Genomic DNA, 22,051 nt, shown 5'->3' with positions numbered 1-22,051 from the left:
TATCCTTCAGGCTGGTCTATCAGCCAACACCCTGTGGGAGCCCATGCAGGGTGGTGCCAGAGCCTGGCTGACTCAAGTCTTTGTTTTGAGGAAGCTAGCATTATGTGGCCCCAGTCTCAGAGCATGCCATCTCTTCCTTATTTGCTCAAGGCTGCAACTTCCCTTGGAAGAGAAAGGGGCTTTTTGTGCCTCTTTGTCTTCCACTTCCTTCATTTGCTACTCCCCCTTCATCACTGACCTCCACTTGCACAATTACAGAAATGGAACAACACATCATAAAAAGTTTAGGATATGATCTCAGGTTAACCTACTGAGCTTCTGTTTCCTCTTCTGGAGAACGGGATTGATGCCTTCCTTTCCTCATGAGGCTGTGAGAATAAAATGAGACAGTTAGTATGGAAATGCCTTTTAGTCATTCAGTTCAGTTGCTCAGTTATGTCCGACTCTTTGTGACCCCATGAATCACAGCACGCCAGGCCTCCCTGTCCATCACTAACTCCTGGAGTTCACTCAGACTCACGTCCATCGAGTCAGTGATGCCATCCAGCCATCTCATCCTCTGTCGTCCCCTTCTCCTCTTGCCCCCAATCCCTCCCAGCATCAGAGTCTTTTCCAATGAGTCAACTCTTCGCATGAGGTGGCCAAAGTACTGGAGTTTCAGCTTTAGCATCAGTCCTTCCAAAGAACACCCAGGACTGATCTTCAGAATGGACTGGTTGGATCTCCTTGCAGTCCAAGGGACTCTCAAGAGTCTTCTCCAACACCACAGTTTAAAAGCATCAATTCTTCGGCACTCAGCTATCTTCACAGTCCAACTCTCACATCCATACATGACTACTGGAAAAACCATAGCCTTGACTAGACGGACCTTTGTTGGCAAAGTAATGTCTCTGCTTTTCAATACGCTATCTAGTTGGTCATAACTTTCCTTCCAAGGAGTAAGCGTCTTTTAGTCACTAAACAATATATAATTGGATATCTAGTTATGGTCCTATACCAACTTACTTTTTATTCCCAACTCACTCAACATTGGCAAGTCTTATATTCCCCAAATGAGCCAAGTGACCTCCCCACATCCCCACTGCCAATCTAGAGCCCTCTGTAATGCCTGACTTAAATTCATCTTCACCAAGCTTTCTATTAATCATGCCCCATGCTAATTGCTTGAAAATATTTTAAAATTGTTAAATACTACCTGAAAAGCACTACAACAAATATTGGGGGAAATAGAAAAGTAAATGAGACAGTTCCAGTCCAGATTAAATTTACAATTCAGTAGGAACAACACACGGATAAACATATGTTACAAAGTCATGATCATGGAACTGGAAAAAAGTGCTGAGTGTATGATTGGCCTTTGAGTTTCAATCTTCAGTCCTTGTGGTTTGGTCTTTAAAATCCCATCCTGATCCATAGTATTGCTTCATCCATTCTGACATCCTTGTGATGGTTTCATCTGCACCTGAGGCCTGAGATTTGTTAAATTGTTACCCGGTTATACTGGACTTTACTTATACAACAATCATCCTAGAGATGAAGAAACTAACTTTTAGAGAGGGACAGCAGCTTGCTTGAGGCCACCTGTCTAATTCAGTGGTTCTCAAGGGGGAGCAGTTAATCATGTCTGGAGACTTTTTTGGTTGTCACAACTGGGAGGTGCTACTGGCATCTAATGGGTAGAGGCCAGAGATGCTGCTCAACGTCTTCCATTGCACAAGGACAGCTCCCACAACAAAGACGAACCCAGACCAAAGTGTAGCTTGTGCTGAGGTTGAAAACTTCTGTTCTAATGACAGAATCAGATTCCCTAACAAGAGCAAACTTACTTATACCTTACATATTGAAAAGGATTGGTAAATATCTAAGACTTAGAGATTTTTTGTTTGTTTGACTTTGCTTGTGATGGTGCTGGTTCTTCTGCCAGCCAAAGGACTACTGACCATTCATCACTGGAGCACCCTTTTGTTATTTTTCCCCTGAAACTGACTCTCTGCACACAGCCATGTACACATTCTCTCCCTCCTCCCCTTCCCAATGGTAGGATTCTAGAACCACTGGCTAGACTGACAAGTGCAAAGATGATTCCCTATGATCAAGGGGGAGCCCTAAGTGAGCTCACTACAATCTTGGTGGCTTTACCTTTGCCCTTTCCAAATCAAATGGTTCCAATAGCAAACTGTCCTGGGTTGTCCTTGAACTCAAAGGATTGTTTCAGCCACTTCAACCTCCTTGTCATAATTTGACCTTCACCCCAGGGTTAGAGTTCAGCAGCTGCACTGTCAGTTCCTCAACTGGGACTGGGATCATTCAGGTGATACCACCTGGAAATGGGATCACCCAAGGCCAGGACAAATGCCTTCTAACATTGAATTTGAATCCTTTAGGGTCACTAACTGTGCTGTATCCTGTGGGAATAGTCTAACAGATGGTCCGTGTCTTCTGGGAATTGACAGTCAAAACTGGAGGAAAACAAATATATATGAAGAAATAACCAATGATTCAAGGCAGAAAATTATACATTTTGAAGACAGTAAATGTAGGAATTTAAAGATGAGAGAGATCCCTCTGAATTAGGAAGGCCAAAGAAAGCTTTTTGGAGGGAAATTGAAACCTTTGGATGGATCTCAAGGAACAATTAGGTGGAGATAAAGAGAGTTATGAGCCTACTGTATAGCACATGGAACCCTGCTCAATGTTATGTAGACACCTGGATGCAAGGGGAGTTTGGGAGAGAATGGATATAAGTATATGTATGTCTGAGTCCCTTTGCTGTTCACCTGAAAGTATCACAATGTTGTTAATTGGTTATATTCCAATACAAAATAAAAATTTTAAAAATATAAATAGCATGTATAACATATATTTTAGAAAATGTATGAATTTTTGCCCAAAAAATTTGTGACATTTTGATTCCACTTGTTTGACTTAGTATGAATAGAATACTAAATTTCTAATTAAAAGAAATAGATATGCATCAAGCAACAAAGTTTTACTGTATAGCACAGGGAACTATAGTCAGTATCTTGTAATAACCTATAATGGAAAATAATCTGAAAATAATGTATGTGTATATGTATAACTGAATCACCTTCCTGTGTACCTGAAACACTGTAAGTCAACTGTACTTCAATAAAATATACTGAAGGAGGAAGAAAAGCGAGATAGTTGCAGCCTCAAAGCTTGAAAAAAAAAAAAGAGGGGGTGGGGAAAATTATGAAAGGCATGTTTGAGGAAAGAAAAAAAACCATCCTGGCTGAGACTGAGGCACTCAGTGGGAGAAAAGTCAGAGACAAAGTTAGAAAGGTAGGTTTGCCAGATTGTGGCAGACCTTGAGTATCAAGCTAAGGAATTTCTAACTTACTCCATAGACAAATGGGGAACAGGCAATGGCTTACGGGACAGAGTGACCTGGTGAGGCCTCTCAAGCCCACACCAGGTTCCCCACCCCTACATCCTGGCTGGTCTAAAGGCACTGGCCTAGGAGCCAAGGATTCCAAACTTCCGTCACTGCTGCCTCCTACAGATCCCAGCTGTTCCAAAAGAGGTCATGAGAATTCAAAGACCCAAAGTGAATCCCACATCTGACCCCAACTTGCTATTTGTTTCACTTTTTCCTCGTCTGCAAAAATGAGTCCATTACCTTTATATATCCTAGGAGCAACACAGAATAACAGAGCTTGGATCTGCTCCTGCTTGGAGGGAAAGGCTCATGGACTTTCCATGGGTCTCCAGAGGCTGTGTAGAACTCCAGAAGAGAGAGAGCCTGGGCTCTGAAGGGTGGGCACCAATCCAAGTTCGGCCTCCTCTCTCCCAGCCCCCTTCAACCCCTCCCAGCGAGGGCTAGAGGAAGTAGCAGCTGTCGTCCTGAGGGGAAGACAGGCAGAGGTCCACCTGGCACTGTTGGGATTTTTACAACACCCACCCCAACAACTTTAAACACACACACACATGCACCATGCACCACACACACGCACAGCAGTGGCCCAGGGAAAGGTTAGGCCCAGAGCAGAGACTGTGACACTGAAGGAGGAGGTGGCTACCTTACAGCCCTGCACAGAGGCTTGCTTCCCTCTCATCTTCTCTCCCACCATTCTGTCTTCTTCTCTCCCCTCTTTAATTTTTCTCTTCTCCCTTCTGCCAGCCTTCCCGACCAGTCCTTGGCCTGATGCCTGACTCCTTTTGTTCTCCCTAACCTTATTCCCCTTCCTCCATCCTTTCTCGCCCTGTGAATGCAGTGAAGGAAACATGGCAAAGTTATCCTACCGAGTGCAAAGTGAAGCAGATCTTGGAAACTGTATGGTTTCAGTGAATAAATAAATGAAATCACCTGGCTTATCCAAATAACGGAGGCAAAGTAAGGGTTTCAGCCTGAACTGTGTAAACAGTTTTCACAGTGCAAATCTAAACGTTGACTCCCTCTTCCCTTTGACCTGAGACAGCGTGGCTGTGTTTACTTTCACAGAGCACTAAGGTAGACTTTTTTTAGAACCCCACACGATGAAGTCGAAGAGCAAACTAGATAATTATGTTAACAGGAAAACACAAGAGCAGAGGGCAAGCTGTGGTTTGGAATCATCTCACTCTAGAATAATAAGAAGTGAGGAGGTGTCCGGCAGGCGAGGAATCCAAATGAGCTCTTGGCCTTTCCACCCCCTCTCTAACCCCAGCCTCCGGTCCAGGGCAGGACTGGCCTGGGCTGATCTGCATTCTGTCCACATTCTGCTTTAACCCTTGGATTCCTACAGCAGCAGAGGCATAATTCTCTACCCAGAAGTCCAAACTACAAAGAATCAGGCACCTGAACAAAGCAGTGAATGCTGTTACCACCGCCAAGGCCTCACCAAGGGGGAGCCAGGGGAGTCAGAGGCCTGTTAACCTACTCCTGGTTCTCTGCTGCCATCTAGTGGTGCTTCTCACTCCAACACCATTCTTTCTTCCAAAGATTCTCCATCCTGACCCACAGCTGTGTTCTCGAGCTACTAAAATGACGTCCCCAACCTCAAAACAAACACCCCACCTCCCTGACTCAAAATCCTAACTTCTGGACCAGAACACAGACAGTATGGCTCAGGTTTGTACGACCTGGATGGTTCGTGTGGCTTCTCTGCAGCCACATACACACAACAGCCAGGGAATCTTTAAACAGATAGATCTTCTACTCCTCTGGGTTTTTGTTCTTTTTTTTTTTTTAACTACGCAGCTTGCAGGATCTGCTTCCTGACCAGGGATTGAACTCAGGCCATGGCAATGAAAGTCTGGACTCCTAGCCACTATGCCACCTGGAAACTCTCTTTATTCCTCTGCTTAGCAAAACTTGTGTGTGCATGCTCAGTTGCTCAGCCATGTTCGACTCTTTGCAACCCCATGGACTGTAATCTGCCAGGTTCTTCTGTTCATGGAAACTTCCAAGCAAGAATACTGGAGCAGGTTGCCATTTCCTATTCTAGGGGATCTTCCCAGCCCAGGAATCAAATCTGTGCTTCCTGTGTTTCCTGCATTGGCAGGCAACTCTTTACCACTGAGCCACCACAGTCCTTTCTTTTTTTTCTTTTTTCAGCCCTCCACCACAGTCCTTCTAATGGTCTCTGAGGCTTCCATGATCTGGCCTCTGGACCGCTCTGACCCTATCACTCACCCGCTCCAGCCACACTGGACTCTCTACTGTTCCTCCAACCCCTCACCCATCCATCTGCTATAGGGCCTCTGCAGTGCTGTCCCCTCTGCTTTTTCATACTGGAGAGGGGACAATATCACTATGAACAAGGCTAGTGGAGGTGGTGGAATTCCAGTTGAGCTATTTCAAATCCTAAAAGATAATGCTGTTAAAGGGCTGCGCTCAATATGCCAGCAAATTTGGAAAACTCAGCAGTGGCCACAGGACTGGAAAAGGTCAGTTTTCATTCCAATGCCAAAGAAAGGCAATGCCAAAGAATGTTCAAACTACCACACCATTGTACTCATCTTACATGCTAGCAAAGTAATGCTCAGAGTTCTCCAAGCCAGGCTTCAACAGTACGTGAACCGTGAACTTCCAGTTGTTAAAGCTGGTTTTAGAAAAGGCAGAGAAAACCAGAGATCAAATTGCCAACATCCGCTGGATCATTGAAAAAGCAAGAGAGTTCCAGAAAAACATTTACTTCTGCTTTATTGATTACACCAAAGCCTTTGACTGTGTGGATCACAACAAGCTGTGGAAAATTCTACAGAGATGGGAATACCAGACCACCTGACCTGCCTCCTGAGAAATCTGTATTCACGTCAAGAAGCAACAGTTAGAACTGGACATGGAATAACAGACTGGTTCCAAACAGGAAAAGGAGGACGTAAAGGCTGTATATTGTCACCCTGCTTATTTAACTCATATGCAGAGTACATCATGAGAAACGCTGGGCTGAAGGAAGCACAAGCTGGAATCAAGATTGCTGGGAGAAATATCAATAACCTCAGATATGCAGATAACACCATCCTTATGGCAGAAAGTGAAGAGGAACTAAAGAGCCTCTTGGTGAAAGTGAAAGAGGAGAGTGAAAAAGTTGGCTTAAAACTCAACATTCAAAAAACTAAGATCATGGCATCCAGTCTTATCACTTCATGGCAAATAGATGGAGAAACAGTGGAAACAGTGACAGACTTTATTTTCTTGGGCTCCAAAATTGCTGCAGCTGGTGACTGCAGCCATGAAATTAAAAGACGCTTGCTCCTTGGGAGAAAAGCTATGACCAACCTAGACAGCATATTAAAAAGCAGAGACATCATTTTGCCAACAAAGGTCCATCTAGTCAAAGCTATGGTTTTTCCAGTAGTCATGTATGGATGTGAGAGTTGGGCTATAAAGAAAGCTGAGCACAGAAGGATTGATGTTTTTGAACTGTGGTGTTGGAGAAGACTCTTGAGAGTCACTTGGACTGCAAGGAAATCCAACCACTTAATCCTAAAGGAAATCAGTCCTGAATATTCATTGGAAGGACTGATGCTGAAGCTGAAACTCCAATACTTTGGCCACCTGATGCAAAGAACTGACTCATGGGAAAAGATCCTGATGCTGGGAAAAATTGAAGGTGGGAGAAGGGGACGACAGAGGATAAGATGGTTGGATGGCATCACCAACTCAATGGTCATGGGTTTCAGCAATGGACAGGGAAGCCTGGCCTGCTGTAGTCCATGGGATCGCAAAGAGTTGGACACGACTGAGTGACTGAATTGAACTGAATCCCTCAGCTTGGAGCCTTCTTCCCCAAACAAGCATAAGTTCACTTTCTCACCTTCAAGTGTTTTTCCAGTCACCTACTTCAATGACACTGTTTAAAAATCACTGCCTACCAATCTCCATTTGTTCTTTTTTCCTTAGCAATGATCACTTTGAGCAAAATATGTATTTTTTAACTGTCTTTCCTCCAATGTAATGTAAAGATTCTCTTCCCCAGTGAAACGTAAGCATTCCAAAGGTAGGGACTTTGACTCTTTTATTCACTGGTATATCCCAAGCTCCTTGGCCCATAGTAGATGCTCAATAAATACTGACTACGTGAACGAACCTGAATCCACTATTCTGAGATCACTTACTGCTTACAAGTAAATCCTGAGAAGAAGAACACTGTTCGTGTCCGTTTTCTAGGCCTTCCCATCCACCTGCAGTGATGCTTCTCTGCCTTGGTATCTCAGTTCTTCTGAGTCTCATGTACCAAGCTCATTGGAGCCACAGGAGCAGCATTGACTCCAGCTCTCCGCACAGCTGTAACTGCCACGAGGAACAGGGAACACCAGTGGAGGAAGGTCTAGTTAGCTGTGGAGCAGCATCCCCACCAGCAGCATTCTCAAATTTGGACACTAAGTGCTGAAAATTTTAACAGAGCAGTAAGGGAAAGAGTGAAGGATGAGAGGTGTTGGGCATCATCTCCAGGTAAAGCCAGGTGACCTTGCTTGACCCTGGAACAGGAGGGACCCAGAAGGATGAATCACTGTAGAATGGTTGAGTTGGAATGGTGCTGGGAATAGGGGCTGTGATGATTGGTCCACTTCCCTGTCTCCTCCAAAAGATTAGCAAAAAGTCCTGATGACAGGAAGTCACGCAAAGTAACCACCTAGGCTATTCCATCTATATAGAAAAAAAGCAACCCTTACCACCACAGCCATGGGCTTTTCCCAGAATAAGAATCAGAGGTGTATATAGGAGAGGATAAATGACAGCTCTCATTTGGGGTAGACGCCTGGGTCAAGTGTTTTATCAGAGTCATGACAACCTTGTGGCTAGAGGCCAGATCTACTCTTTGAGTATGCCGATTCAGACTTCCTCATTGCTAAATATGTTTAGGCAGGTGTACTAGCCCCATTTACTACACTTGGAATATGTAAGTGGAAAGGCATGAACCTGATTCATTTCCTGATCCAGGGCTGCTCCCCAGCCCACACCCAAATAAAGGCACCACAGGCCAGGCCAGCTCTTAAGGAGTTCGTGGTGGGAAAGGAGGCCCTCAGACATCTGAAGACCAGCGGACGGAAACTGTGTTCACTGAGCCAGCGTTGCAACAGGAAGACTCATTGACGAGGTGAGGCCACAGTAGAACGTGGGTGAGGAGAGAAGACAGGGAAGGGATGGGTTCTGGCCAGATAAGAGTACCCTCAGGTGAGTGACAAGGTGGACAAAGGAAGGACTCAATGTGGAGGGATGAGGACACAAAGGGGAGAGAGGAGAGAGATGCTAGGGGCTGGGGGCACAAACTGGGGCTTTGGAGGAGATGGGGATGGAGTCGTGGAGGGTACAAAACAGAGAAAAGGATATAAACAGGGACACAGAAGGATGGATGTGAGGGAGAAGAGACAAAGCAAGGAGTGGGAGACGTGTGGGACAGAATGAATGAAAGAAGATAGGGACACAAGATGAGGGGGACAGAGCGCTAGGATCATGGGAAGGGGTCATAGCAGCTGTGGGGACACCGAGAGGAGAGGAGGTGAAAGACATGGGCAGAGGGAAGAGGAGACAGATGGGGAGGGAGACGGTGATCAGCTGGAAGGAGCAGGTTCAGGAGGGCTAATTTCCACCTCCTGCTCTCCATCCCCAGAGACCCCACTCCTCCCTTCTAACTGTGCCCCCTAAGAGAGATGGCTCCAGCCAGAGCAGGATTCTGCCCTCTGCTGCTGCTCCTGCTGTTGGGGCTGTGGGTGGCCGAGGACGCAGTCAGTGCCAGGCCCGGGAACATGACCCCAGCTCAGTGGTTTGAAACTCAGCACGTGCAGCCCAGTCCTCAAGGCTGCAACGCTGCGATGCGCAAAATCAACAAGTTCTCCAAACACTGCAAAGACCTCAACACCTTCCTGCATGAGTCCTTCTCCAGTGTGGCCACCACTTGTCAGACTCCCAACATAACCTGCAAGAATCATGAGAATAACTGCCACCAAAGCCAGAAGCCTGTATCCCTGACCGAGTGTAAGCTCACCTCAAGGAGATACCCAGACTGCAAGTACAAGGAGAAGAAACAGATCACTTCTTACATCGTGGCCTGTAAGCCTCCCAAGAAAGGGGACTCTGGGAAATTCAAGCTGGTTCCAGTCCACTTGGAAAAAGTCCTTTAGTTTTCCAGCCTTCCTTGTGCTTGAGTTAATTCCCTCTCCAGGCCTCTGGACCACTCCTCCACCCAGAAGTTTCTCTTCTGACATCTCTTGGGACCCTTCCTGGCTCAAGCTCCTCTGAAAAGATAGGGGCCTGGAGGGTTGAGGTGATAACTTAGCAGGCTAAGCTCTAGAAGAGGTGGTGATCTCTCTACTTTTTATTGCTGTTTTTTCAGAAGTTTATCTGCAAAAAGTTTAGGGGTTTGGGTTCCTTGGTCTGTGCCTCATACATCTCTCCCGTGCCCCATCTTCTTATGGCAGCATGGCACGAGGAAGAAAGGACTGGAAAGAGAGTGTATGGGATTTAGGAAAGAGTTACTCCTGTTCCTAAACTGGGCCTCTTCCCCAGCCCTGATGTGGTAGTGAGGTGGCCTGTGTGCAGGGAGGCGGCCAGAAGGGAAGAGGAGGAGGCTCATCACAATGACATGGCATTTCAGGCTCTTCACGGCGTGTCCACGTGCATCCCTTGTGAGACAGACTTGACAGGGATTACTTCCTTCTTTAGGGATGAGGAAATTGAGGTTTCAGATGGCTTTATTAATTAAAGAGCTTGTCAGGGTGGTTAGTAGCAGCATTTGGACTTGAAACTGGGTCTCCTGACTCTGCATGCAGTGCACTTTCTATTTAATCACTGGGCCAGAAATGGAGACCTCTGCAGGGACCAGAGGGCCACTGGGTGAGAGTTCACCTGTGAGGCAATGTCGGAGAGCTCTGAAGAGCCAGTTACACCATGTTGGCTGCAATAAAGGTCATTACCTCTCTAGCCAAGGGACTGTTGATGAGGTGTTCCAAGGATTGTAATCCTCTCTCTTCTCTCCACCCCACCCCCACCCCGCCTCTCTGCCCTCCCCCTTCTCCAGCCCACTACTCTTCCGTCCTGGGCCCTGGGCCTGGCTCTGGCTGGCTTGATCGCTTAGCCCTGAAGGCACAGTGTCAGGGGAGTGTCCCAGCTTCATCCCGCTGTTCCAGGATCACATTTCCCTTGACCTCAAGGGACTTCCGTGGCCCAGTGCCTGCTTGTCACAAACAAGCTAGTGGGAGCTGCCAGAGCTTCCTTCCTCCTGATAATGATCTCTCCTGCCTTGGTGCTTCCCTGGCTCTCTGCTCTGGCTGTCCGCCCAGGCCAGAGGGGTTGAGATGTGGAAATGCCGCCTCCCTGTCCCCCAAGGGCTGCAGACACCAGTTCTCCCTTCCTGGTGAGCAGAACTGGAGAAACTATGGTTTTCCGTCGGCTCAGTCCTCATAGCCTCCCACTCATAGCCCCCACCCAGTATTGCCTGCAGCCCTGACCATCACCAACCCCTTCTCTCTCCCTTAATCTCAGTCCCAAACTTCACTATGCCCATGCCTACCCTAGCTGAGCACCTAAAGACTACCTTGTTAGACCTTCCCTTCCCAGCTGCGGAGTCTACCACCTACCTGTCTCTCCCCAACACTCCAGTGTTCCTTTATGCCTTCCCAGAGTCAGGTAAGCTTTGGAGCCAGATACAATTGGGTATAAATCTTGGCTCAGTTCTTTGTGACTACATGTTCTCAAGAAAACCCACACCCCTTTGCAACTACATTTCCATATATATTGGAGTAATACCGCCTACCCAATAGGATTTCAGAAAGACTTAGAAATGACACTTTTGAAGCATCAGTCAACCCCAGGTACTGTTAGGCAGTCAATAATAATAGCTACTAGCAGGGAGTAGTAGCAGTAACCCTATTATATTCACCTTTGGTAGATAGACTGGGTGGTTTGAGATGGTGAGGGAAGGGATGACAAAAAGAATGGGGAGCAAAACATTGAACACTTCAAGCCAAGTGTGGGGCCAATACATTGATGAGCCTTAAAAGTAGAGGGGCAATAAGTCTACTTTATAGCCAAATGACTGAATGTAAAGTCTACATATCTATGGTCACTGTGCTACACATTCATCACTCTAAATAGATGATTTTCAACTGAGGCATATGGATAATCAAGACTGACGGGTAGCTGATCTTTTTCTTTTCACTTTTTTCTTTTTTAACAACTCTTTTTATACTCTTTATTGATGACTTTTCTTATGGATATTATGGTTTTGGAAGACATCCCCCTCACAAACTTCTTAAGTGGCTAAAATTAATGTAGTCTCTCAAAATAAAAAGAATTTCCAAATATAATTTTTTTCTTGAAGGACTCATAATCTCAATAGTAGCTAAAAATTAAACATAATTTTAAAGCAATCTATGATGATAGTGGTCAGAATAGTGCTAGCCTTAGGGAGTACTAACTGGGAAGGTGTGGGAAGTAAGCTGGAAATGTTTGATTCCTGCTCTGGATATGCTTGCTTTGTGAAAATTTACTGAGTTGCACACTTATGATGTGTGTACTTTACTGCATGGAAATTATACCTCAATTTTAAAATCTTCCAAAAAAGTATAGTTTTTAAAGATTAGTTTATTTAACATGAGAAATGCTAATATATCAATTCACAATTATTATAATAAAATCACAGAATCATGATCTAATCCATTTCTATTGTCCCACTTTGTACTATTTGTTAAATTAAATAGTAGTTGTACTATTTACCCACATCTGGGTATGGCATAAGCTGTCTTGGAGGAGGTCATCACTGACCCCATAGAGCCACCAGAACTTACACAGGACTGGAGAAACAGACTCTTGGAGGGCACAAACAAAATTCTGTGTGCACCAGGACCCAGGAGAAAGGAGAAGTAAACCCACAAGAGACTGACTCAGATTTGCCTGTGAATGTCCAGGAGTCTCCGGCAGCAGTGTGGGTCGGCCATGGCTGCTGCAGGGTCAGGGGCACTGAGTGTGGCAGTGCATGCACAGGACCTTTTGAAGGAGGTTGCCATCATCCCCAGGTCAGTAGGTGCCCAACATGCTACTGGAGAAGAGTGGAGAAATAACTCCAGAAAGAATGAAGAGACAGAGCCAAAGCAAAAACAATGCCCAGATGTGGATGTGACTGGTGATGGAAGTAAAGTCCAATGCTGTAAAGAGCAATCCTGCATAGGAACCTGGAATGTTAGGTCCATGAATCAAGGCAAATGGAAGTGGTCAAACAGGATGGCAAGAGTGAACATCAACATTTTAGGAATCAGTGAACTAAAATGGACAGGAATGGGCAAATTTAACTCAGATGACCATTATATCTACTACTGTGGGCAAGAATCCCTTAGAAGAAATGGAGTAGCCCTCATAGTCAACAAAAGAGTCCAAAATGCAGTACTTGGGTGCAATCTCAAAAATGACAGAATGATCTCTGTTCATTTCCAAGGCAAACCATTCAATATCACAGTAATCCAAGTCTATGCCCCAACCAGTAACACTGAAGAAGCTGAAGTTAAACGGTTCTATGAAGACCTACAAGACCTTCTAGAACTAACACCCTTTTCATTAAAGGGGACTGGAATGCAAAAGTAGGAAGTCAAGAGTTACTTGGAGTAACAGGCAAGTTTGGTCTTGGAGTACAAAATGAAGCAGGGCAAAGGCTGACAGAGTTTTGCCAAGATAATGCACTTGGTCATAGTAAATACCCTCTTCCAACAACACAAGAGAAGACTCTACACATGGACATCACCAGGTAGTCAATACCAAAATCAGATTGATTCTATTCTTTGCAGCCAAAGATGGCTAGAAGCTCTATACAGTCAGCAAAAACAAGACAGGGAGCTGACTGTGGCTCAGATCATGAACTCCTTATTGCCAAATTCAGACTTAAATTGAAGAAAGTAGGGAAAACCACTAGACCATTCATGTATGACCTAAATCAAATCCCTTACAATTATACAGTGGAAGTGACAAATAGATTCAAGGGATTAGATCTGAGAGAGTGCCTGAAGAACTATGGATGGAGGTTCATGACACTGTACAGGAAGCAGTGATCAAGACCATCCCCAAGAAAAAGAAATGCAAAAAGGCAAAATAGTTGTCTGAGGAAGCCTTCAAATAGCTGAGAATAGAAGATAAGCAAAAGGGAAAGGAGAAAAGGAAAGATATACCCATTTGAATGCAGAGTTCCAAAGAATAGCAAGGAGAGATAAGAAAGCCTTCCTCAAAAATCAATGCAAAGAAATAGAGAAAAATAGAATAGGAAAGACTAGAGATCGCTTCAAGAAAATTAGAGATACAAAAGGAACATTTCATGCAAAGACGGGCACAATAAAGGACAGAAATGGTATACACCTAACAGAAGCAGAAGATATTAAGAAGAGGTGGTAAGAATACACAGAACTGTACAAAAAAGATCTTCACTACCCAGATAACCACAATGGTGTGATTACTCACCTAGAGTCAGACATTCTGGAGTGCGAAGTCAAGTGGGCCTTAGGAAACATCGTTACAAACAAAGCAAGTGGAAGTGATGGAATTCCAGTTGAGCTATTTCAAATCCTAAAAGATAATGCTATTAAAGTGCTGCACTCAGTATGCCAGCAAATTTGGAAAACTCAGCAGTGGGCACAGGACTGGAAAAGGTCAGTTTTCATTTCAATGCTAAAGAAAGGCAATGCCAAAGAATGTTCAAACTACCGCACAATTGCATTCATCTCAAACGCTAGCAAAGTAATGCTTAAAATTATCCAAGCAGGCTTCAACAGTTCGTGAACTGTGATCTTCCAGATGTTCAAGCTGGATTTAGAAGAGCCAGAGGAACCAGGGATCAAACTGCCAACATCTGTTGGATCATCAAAAAAGCAAAAGAGTTCCAGAAAAACATTTACTTCCGCTTTATTGATTACACCAATGCCTTTGACTGGGTGGATCACAACAAACTGTTGAAAATTCTTGAAAAGATGGGAATACCAGACCACCTGACCTGCCTCCTGACAAATCTGTATGCAGGTCAAGAAGCAACAGTTAGAACTGGACATGGAACAACAAACTGATTCCAAATTGGGAAAGGAGTACATCAAGGCTGTATATTGTCACCCTGCTTATTTAACTCATATGCAGAGTACATCATGTGAAATACCAGGCTGGATGAAGCACAAACTGCAATCAAGATTGCCAGGAGAAATATCAATAACCTCAGATATGCAGATGACACCACCCTTATTGCATAAAATGAAGAACTAAAGAGCCCCTTGATGAAAGTGAAAGAGGAGAGTGGAAAAAGTAGGCTTAAAACTCAACATCCCCAAAACTAAGATCATGGCATCCTGTCCCATCACTTCATGGCAAATAGATGGGGAAACAATGGGAATAGTGACAGACTTTATTTTGGGGAGCTCCAAAATCACTGCAGATGGTCACTGCATCTATGAAATTAAAAGATACCCCTTGGAAGAAAAGCTATGACCAACCTAGACAGCATATTAAAAAGCAGAGACATTGCTTTGCCAACAAAGGTCCATCTAGTCAAAGCTATGGTTTTCCAGTAGTCATGTATGGATGTGAGAGTTGGACTACAAAGAAAGCTGAGCACCGAAGGATTGATGCTTTTGAACTGTGGTGTTGGAGAGGACTCTTGAGAGTCCCTTGAACTGCAAGGAGATCAAACCAGTCAATCTTAAAGGAAATCAGTCCTGAATGTTCATTGGATGGACTGATTCTGAAGCTGAAACTCCAATACTTTGGCCACCTGATGAGAACTGACTCATTTGAAAAGACCTTGATGCTGGGAAAGATTGAAGGTGGGAGGAGAAGGGGCCGACATAGGATGAGATGGTTGGATGGCATCACTGACTCAGTGGACATGAGTTTGAGCAAGCTCTGGGATTTGGTGATGAACAGGAAAGCCTGGCGTGCTGCAGTCCATAGGATCACAAAGAGTTGGACACGACTGAGCGGCTGAACTGAACTGTACTATTTATTGAAATATTGTGAATATTTTTGGCTCAAAAAGTAAGGTTTTTTTTCCAAAGTTATCCAGGTAATCCATTCTCTTCTACTACTTATCCAACTACTTATTACAACTAATGAAAAAAAAAATTAAATGTAAATATAAATAAGAAACTATTTTTAACTGAAAATTCTTAATGAATTTTATATGTAGTATAAGCTTTTGTGCTTGTACAAAAGCTCATGCTCAGTTGCTCAATTGTGTTCAACTCTTTGTGATCCTTTGGACTGTAGCCCGCCAGGCTCCTCTGTGCGTAGGATTCTTCAGGCAAGAATGCTGGAGTGGGTTGTCTGCCTTCTCCACGGGGTCATCCCTACCCAGGGATCAAACCATCGTCTCCTGCATCTCCTGCATTGCAGGCATTCTTTACCTCTGAGCTATAGGGGATGCCAAGTATAAGCTTTTACAATCAATTATTACATTTTTTTAAAAATAATAATCATGTATTTGTATTTCCACCGACTAACAGAATTTCAACTTTTAAAGTTCATAAGGAAAATTTCACTTCCAGTTACATTCAGAGTGCTCACCAATACTTGAAAGAGATTATTCTATTAACAATGAACCCAAATGACCTGACTTGTTTTCATACTAAAGCATTAACTGATTAGATTTGACAGTCACCCATTCCTTCACATGATCTTGATCACAGCCAAGTTCAGGGATGCCAGGAATTATGTTGAAATAAGCATTGGGCTATTCAGACTTTCAAAGGCCAAAGCTGAGGTCCAAAACGAATAATAGGTTTGCACCAATTACCAAGGCTGCATCTTGACACATTCTTACTTGAAGGCTGAAAAATGGGAAAAGAAGACTGATTAGTTGCGAAATTTCTGTTCCTGGGGGTGGCAGCATGGAGAGGGGAAGAGGGTGTCCAGGGAGGTATTGCCCAGCCTTGGGTAGATGGCTTTAAAGGAAATTGTTTTGCCCTGGATCTGTCTAAGGAGCAAAAATGGCATCCCATAAAGAACATAACCCAAGAACTGGAGCTAGTGTGAGCTAACTTTCTAGGAGTGAGACTATCTGAGGTAGACTAGGTAGGAGACTTTTTGACGTGACTCTAGTTGCTCCAAAGGCACCATGCTCTGAAGAAAATGACCCACAGACACTATGAAGAGGGCCAGCTGAGTCAAAGCAGAGAGAAAGGTCCTGATCTCAAGGGCATGGTGTAGGAAGAGGAAATGCCCTTGAGACTGGATACTCTTTCTGCACATCCATTCGGATGGCCTTCTTCATAGTGCCTATGGCCCTAAGGGGTGACCTTAGAGCTACAGCAGCAGAAAACAAACCAATAACAATACTCAGGGAAGAGCCTTCTTGGCAAGAACCTTGCCCAATTTCACCACATTTCTCCTGTGCTACTTCACAACTGGGCCTCCAAGAGAGCTTTGAAAACTTCAGATCCTCATTCTAAAGTCCTCTTTCTATCCCCTATCCACCTGGAGAGAGATAAACAGCAATCACAGCTCTTACCAGGATGTTTTCCTGTGCAGGATTTCAAAGCCAGTAAGCATGGGAATATCCATGAAGCCACAGAGGCATGAGAAAACATTGCCAGAGAGGCTTCGAAGGAAGTTCACAAGAGGAGAGGCAAGGAAAGATGTCTACCCGTAATGGAAATATGCCCATGATGGAAAGTCCTCTTGACTTAGAGAAATTGGAATTTCCTCATCTGTGTGAAGGTCATCTACTTCAGAGTATTAACGCAGATTAAATGTGATAACATACACAAAGCACTTAGTACAGTGGCTGGTGTGCAGGAAAAGTTTGAGAGATGTAATCATTTATATTTATTACTCTGATGTCAAATGTTGAGTGGCCAGATCTCTGATGGAACAGGCCCGACTTCCGTAACAGAAGAACAAAGGACTTAAACAAAGAAGGCCGAGCTCCTCCTCAGCCTCCTCTTGTCCAAAACAATTCCTAGCAAAGAGGAGATAAGGTAAGGTTCAAGATTAGACAAAAGGACAATATGCATTAATTTCTCTGCTCTCTCTGGAGTGAAGTGGGAGCAATGTTTTCAATTAGAGGGGACAGAAAGCTATTGAGCATTTCTATTAAGACTATGCAATGGGTTTTTCTCATCTCTACCATCCATGAATCCAAAGATGTGAAAACAAGGCAGAGGAAATAAGGTCACTCGCTTTTGAGAGTGTCCTCCTTACAGCTCCTCTCCAAAGGGTTCAATTATCACAGCAGTTGATGGAGAGAAGTTCCTAGTTACATTTCCGTTTCCCTTCCTGAGTCATTTAAACTAGTCCTTAGGTAAGCTTACTGTGCCTTCATTCCATCATGGAAGACGTCTTGTATTTTTCCCACCCTCTGATTCAGTTTCATTTGCTAGTCTGTCTCCCATTACACAAAACTACCACCAAGGTTGGTCCACTGCTTTCCGATGGATTGTTTACAATGGGAAAATATCAGCATTGTTATTTTCTGTGATCTTCACCTGGAAACTTAGTTGAAGTTACACATTTAAAACATAAACTGTACACCTGAAACTAATACAACATTGTAAACCAACCATATTTTCATTATAAATAAATAAACTAGCAAACAAACTGACCTGGTGTGAATCAGTATAAATTCCCACTTGGGCCATGGCATTCACATCCGCATAGCTTTAGGCTCTTTCAGTCGATATTCATAAAACGATGTCATAAAATGTTGTATCCGGTGACCTCAGAGATCATCTAGTACTGCCCTCCCTATTTTGCAAATGAGAAAAATGAGACCCAGGGAACCTAAGACCCTGTGATTAGTTTAAGTAAGAACTCATGTTTCTTGAACCAGTCCAATGACATTTCCAAAGTGTTATTCCAGTTAAGGCTCCCAAATGGATCTCAGACATCCTCCAAGGTCAAACTCATGATACATGACTGGCAAATCAATCAGCAAATGGGCAGGTTCCCAGACTGAGACAAAAGCATGTTCATCCAAAACAGAGCGTCCAGTGTCCATGATCCTGAGGCGTTTACCTTTCTGCTGCTCACCTGTGGACTACATCCCCTTCACCTGAATGCTTACATTGTATCAGTGAGATGGAAGAAACAAAATAGCACCCAAGAACTTGATGGTAAACTCGTCAAGCATATCCCTGGGCCATGCCTGTTGGAGACATAAATAAGGGCACACAGCAAGAACAAAGGTCTTTACTCTCCATCTGCTATTTGGGGCCAAGGTGAAAACATTGCAGAGATCCCTTTGGGTGATCTACAGATGGGCCTGAAACATCCAAAATATTTTATCTTTGGTAAGGGTTATCATTCTCTACCCTCAAGGTTGACACATCCAGGGCTGGGTTTTCATGGTCAACTAGAGCCCCCAGAGCAATGTTTCTCAGACTTTTCCCTGAAGTGCTAGTAATGGCAGAGGAGAATTAATTAAACACTAAGTCATATCCAGCAGGCATGAGCTTTCTCTAAAGCCTTTTTATTTCACTTAATTGATATTTATAAAATAGCCACATGCATAGATGTTTTATATCCTAGAATTTAATTTGTGATAATAATGAATCAATGTTAATTTCCTGGTTTTGATGCCTATGCTGTGGTTACGTAGGCAGGCATACTTGTAATTAGGAAATGTTCGTTTTGGTATGAAGGGGCAAGGGAGCATTTGGTCTGTAACTTAGTCCCAAATAGTCCAGAAATGTTAATAAAAATTAGGAAATTTGGGTGAAGTACATAGGGGAGCTCGGTGTACTATTCCTAAAACATATATAAATTTGAAATTATGTCAAAGCAGAAACATTTGAAAATTATTTTTTAAATAATTGACTTCAATGTTTTAATAAACCCTATCATAGTTTTATTTTGTGTAAAGAACAGTGCTTCAAATTACTTCCTTTCCCCTCCAAAATAGTTTTGGTAAAACTGGGAAAGAAGACATTTATCTCATGGCTTTGCGTGCACTTTGTGCATATCTGCATTCAACCTAGACTAGGAATACACTCGCCCTAATGAGGTTTTCTTTAATTCGCTCTCTGTGGACTGTGCCTCTGACCGATACTTCTCTTAAAGAACTGTTTCATTTTGGCTTGTTCTTTAACTGCATAATGTAGTCCTGTATTATTTAGAGTATTATTAATTTATGCCCTTTTTTCCTTAATTTTGTAAATAGAATTGAAAAAGACAACTTGTGCTGCTATTTTAAAACTACAAGCCAAAATTCAGAACTTTTTTGAGCAATAGAGAGTGAATGCCCACCTTTCACTCATTCTCTAAAAATTTCACTTTAAAAATTTTAAATATAGCCCAAATATCATTTACCAATGTTTATTCATACTTTAAAAGGGAATCATATTTGGTTCTGATTTGCTTTGCATTCTTCCCCTCAAGGCTTACAATTTTTAGAAATGTCCTTATGTGTGAATCACTATGATAATAAAAAACAAAAGGCTTATCAGGGAAAAAATAAGAACTGGATGAGGAAGATATGATAACCACAGAGCCAGAGCAGTAGGAAGGTATTTCACACCTAAAAATGAGAAAATAAACGTGGAGCACTTGAAGCTGGGACCTAGACTCCCTCAGTACGTGTTCACTCTGACTGTTTTTACCGTTGTCATCATCACCCCTGGGAGGTCTGAATACGGAACACAGGCTTGAAGTAAGTCAAAAGCCACAAAACACATGCAAGGGGAGATACAGACCCCCAGGCTTGTTGGATTGAAGACCGCATCCTCTCCTGCTTGAGGACAGATCCAATAGAAAGGAACAAAGGGAGGCAGTCCACCTGCTGAAGCACGATCATGGCAGACTGGACGCCCTGAGAAGGCCCCAAAGAGCTTCACGGTACAGAAAAATGAAGCTGGTAAGAGAGAGGGTCAGCCACTGGGAACAGAGATTTCCTGTGATAGCACTCGGAGGCTCAAAGTTTAGAAACCAGAATCCAGGACATCTTATGCCATGGGTCTTCTCCTCCAGTTGTCTTGGAGGAGAATCCTTCTTGGAGAGATTCCTTGTCAAAGTTTCTGGCAAGCTCCTGCCTCCGCCTGAGACCAACCCAGCTCCTCTATCTAGCCTGGCTGTAGACTCAGTGCCAAGTCCATGAGTCCCAGCAAGCAGAGCAAGGAGAACATTCAGAGAATCAGGGGCAAGGTAGCCCTATGGTCCTTCAGAGATACCCTGGAGCAGGGCGCTGCCCTTCGGGCTGCTCATCCTTCTAGCTTCCCTCTGGGTTTTTCCAGCCTGAGCTTGCATCTACCCGGCTTCCTGGACTTTCATTCTATTTGCATTTTTCTCTTTTCTCCCTCTTCCCTCTCTCCTGAGGATATCTTTATATATATTTACAAAGTAATTGAGGAGCTGAATATTCACAATCTCAGTCTCCTTTCTGAATTAGAAGTGCAATAGTGTTTCTATTTCTCTAGCCGGAGAAGGCAATGGCACCGCACTCCAGTACTCTTGCTTGAAAAATTCCATGGACGGAGGAGCCTGGTAGGCTGCCATGGGGTCGCTAACAGTTGGACACGACTGAGCGACTTTACTGTCATTTTTCACTTTCATGCATTGGAGAAGGAAATGGCAACCCACTCCAGTGTTCTTGCCTGGAGAATCCCAGGGACGGGGGAGCCTGGTGGGCTGCCGTCTATGGGGTCGCACAGAGTCGGACACGACTGAAGCGACTTAGCAGCAGCAGCAGTGTTTCACAGCAGAGCTGTGGGGCGTCAGGGCATCCATCTGCAGGGCATCCACGGTCAGGACTTCGGTCATTAGGAGTAAGTGCTGCAAACTCACCTGTCCTGGCCCCACGTGGTACTCATGGATGTGTGAGCTGTTTGGCAGAAAGTTAGCTGAGAATCTCTCATACTGAGCCCAGAGAACCTGAACACTATCAGCAGCCACCTGCCTCCTGAAGTTAACATTATACCTTCATTCAGCTTGCCTCTTGGTGAATTTTACCTCAAGGCATCTGCACCCCAGCCCGCCTCATCTTTAGCACCTACGGAAAATATAGTCAGCAATAGCTCCTCTCACGCATAGTCAGGAGTAACTTAGCCAAGCAAGTGAAGCTTCCCGCTGGCTACTCAAGCTGAAACTGTCCTCAGAGACCTCTATGAATAGATCCCACCAAGGCCCTCTACTGAGGTGCCAGGAATCGGTTCTGGGCAATTGCACACAAGATCCAAGCAGAGGATCAGAAAATGTACATCCAGCCCCCTTTCCACTTAGCCACTTGTGGCCATTTGTGGTGGTCCCGGCCGCTCCTACACCAGTCCTGCTCTTCCAGAACCCCCTTCTTCCTGAAGAGGCTGCCCCTTGCCTCCAGGGTAAAGCCTGACAACCATACTGAAGGTGGCATTTGTAGCTCAAAGACTACCTCAGGCCAGCAACCCAGATAGACTTTTCTGGCCCCCTCACCCACATCTCCTCAGTTCAGTTTAGTTCAGTCGCTCAGTCATGTCCGACTCTTTGCAACCACATGGACTGCACATGGACATCACCAGATGGTCAACACTGAAATCAGATTGATTATATTCTTTGTAGCCAAAGATGGAGAAGCTCTATACAGTCAGCAAAAACAAGACCAGGAGCTGACTGTGGCTCAGACCATGAACTCCTTATTGCCAAATTCAGACTGAAATTGAAGAAAGTAGGGAAAAC

General features: G+C 44.2%; 1 protein-coding gene across 1 annotated transcript; it reads left to right on the top strand.

Annotated features, from left to right (window-relative positions):
* Nucleotides 1-7,141: 7,141 nt before the first annotated feature.
* On the top strand, nucleotides 7,142-12,102 carry LOC113899993 (ribonuclease 7-like). The gene is made up of 2 exons (XM_027553398.1): nucleotides 7,142-8,546; nucleotides 9,060-12,102. The coding sequence occupies exon 2, from the start codon at nucleotides 9,100-9,102 to the stop codon at nucleotides 9,568-9,570; it is 471 nt and encodes a 156-aa protein (XP_027409199.1). The 5' UTR covers nucleotides 7,142-8,546; nucleotides 9,060-9,099; the 3' UTR covers nucleotides 9,571-12,102.
* The last annotated feature ends 9,949 nt before the right edge of the window (nucleotides 12,103-22,051 follow it).

This window comes from Bos indicus x Bos taurus, chromosome 10 (genome assembly GCF_003369695.1).
Source record: "Bos indicus x Bos taurus breed Angus x Brahman F1 hybrid chromosome 10, Bos_hybrid_MaternalHap_v2.0, whole genome shotgun sequence".
Taxonomy (NCBI): domain Eukaryota; kingdom Metazoa; phylum Chordata; class Mammalia; order Artiodactyla; family Bovidae; genus Bos; species Bos indicus x Bos taurus.
This window is presented reverse-complemented; position numbering and strand designations above follow the sequence as displayed.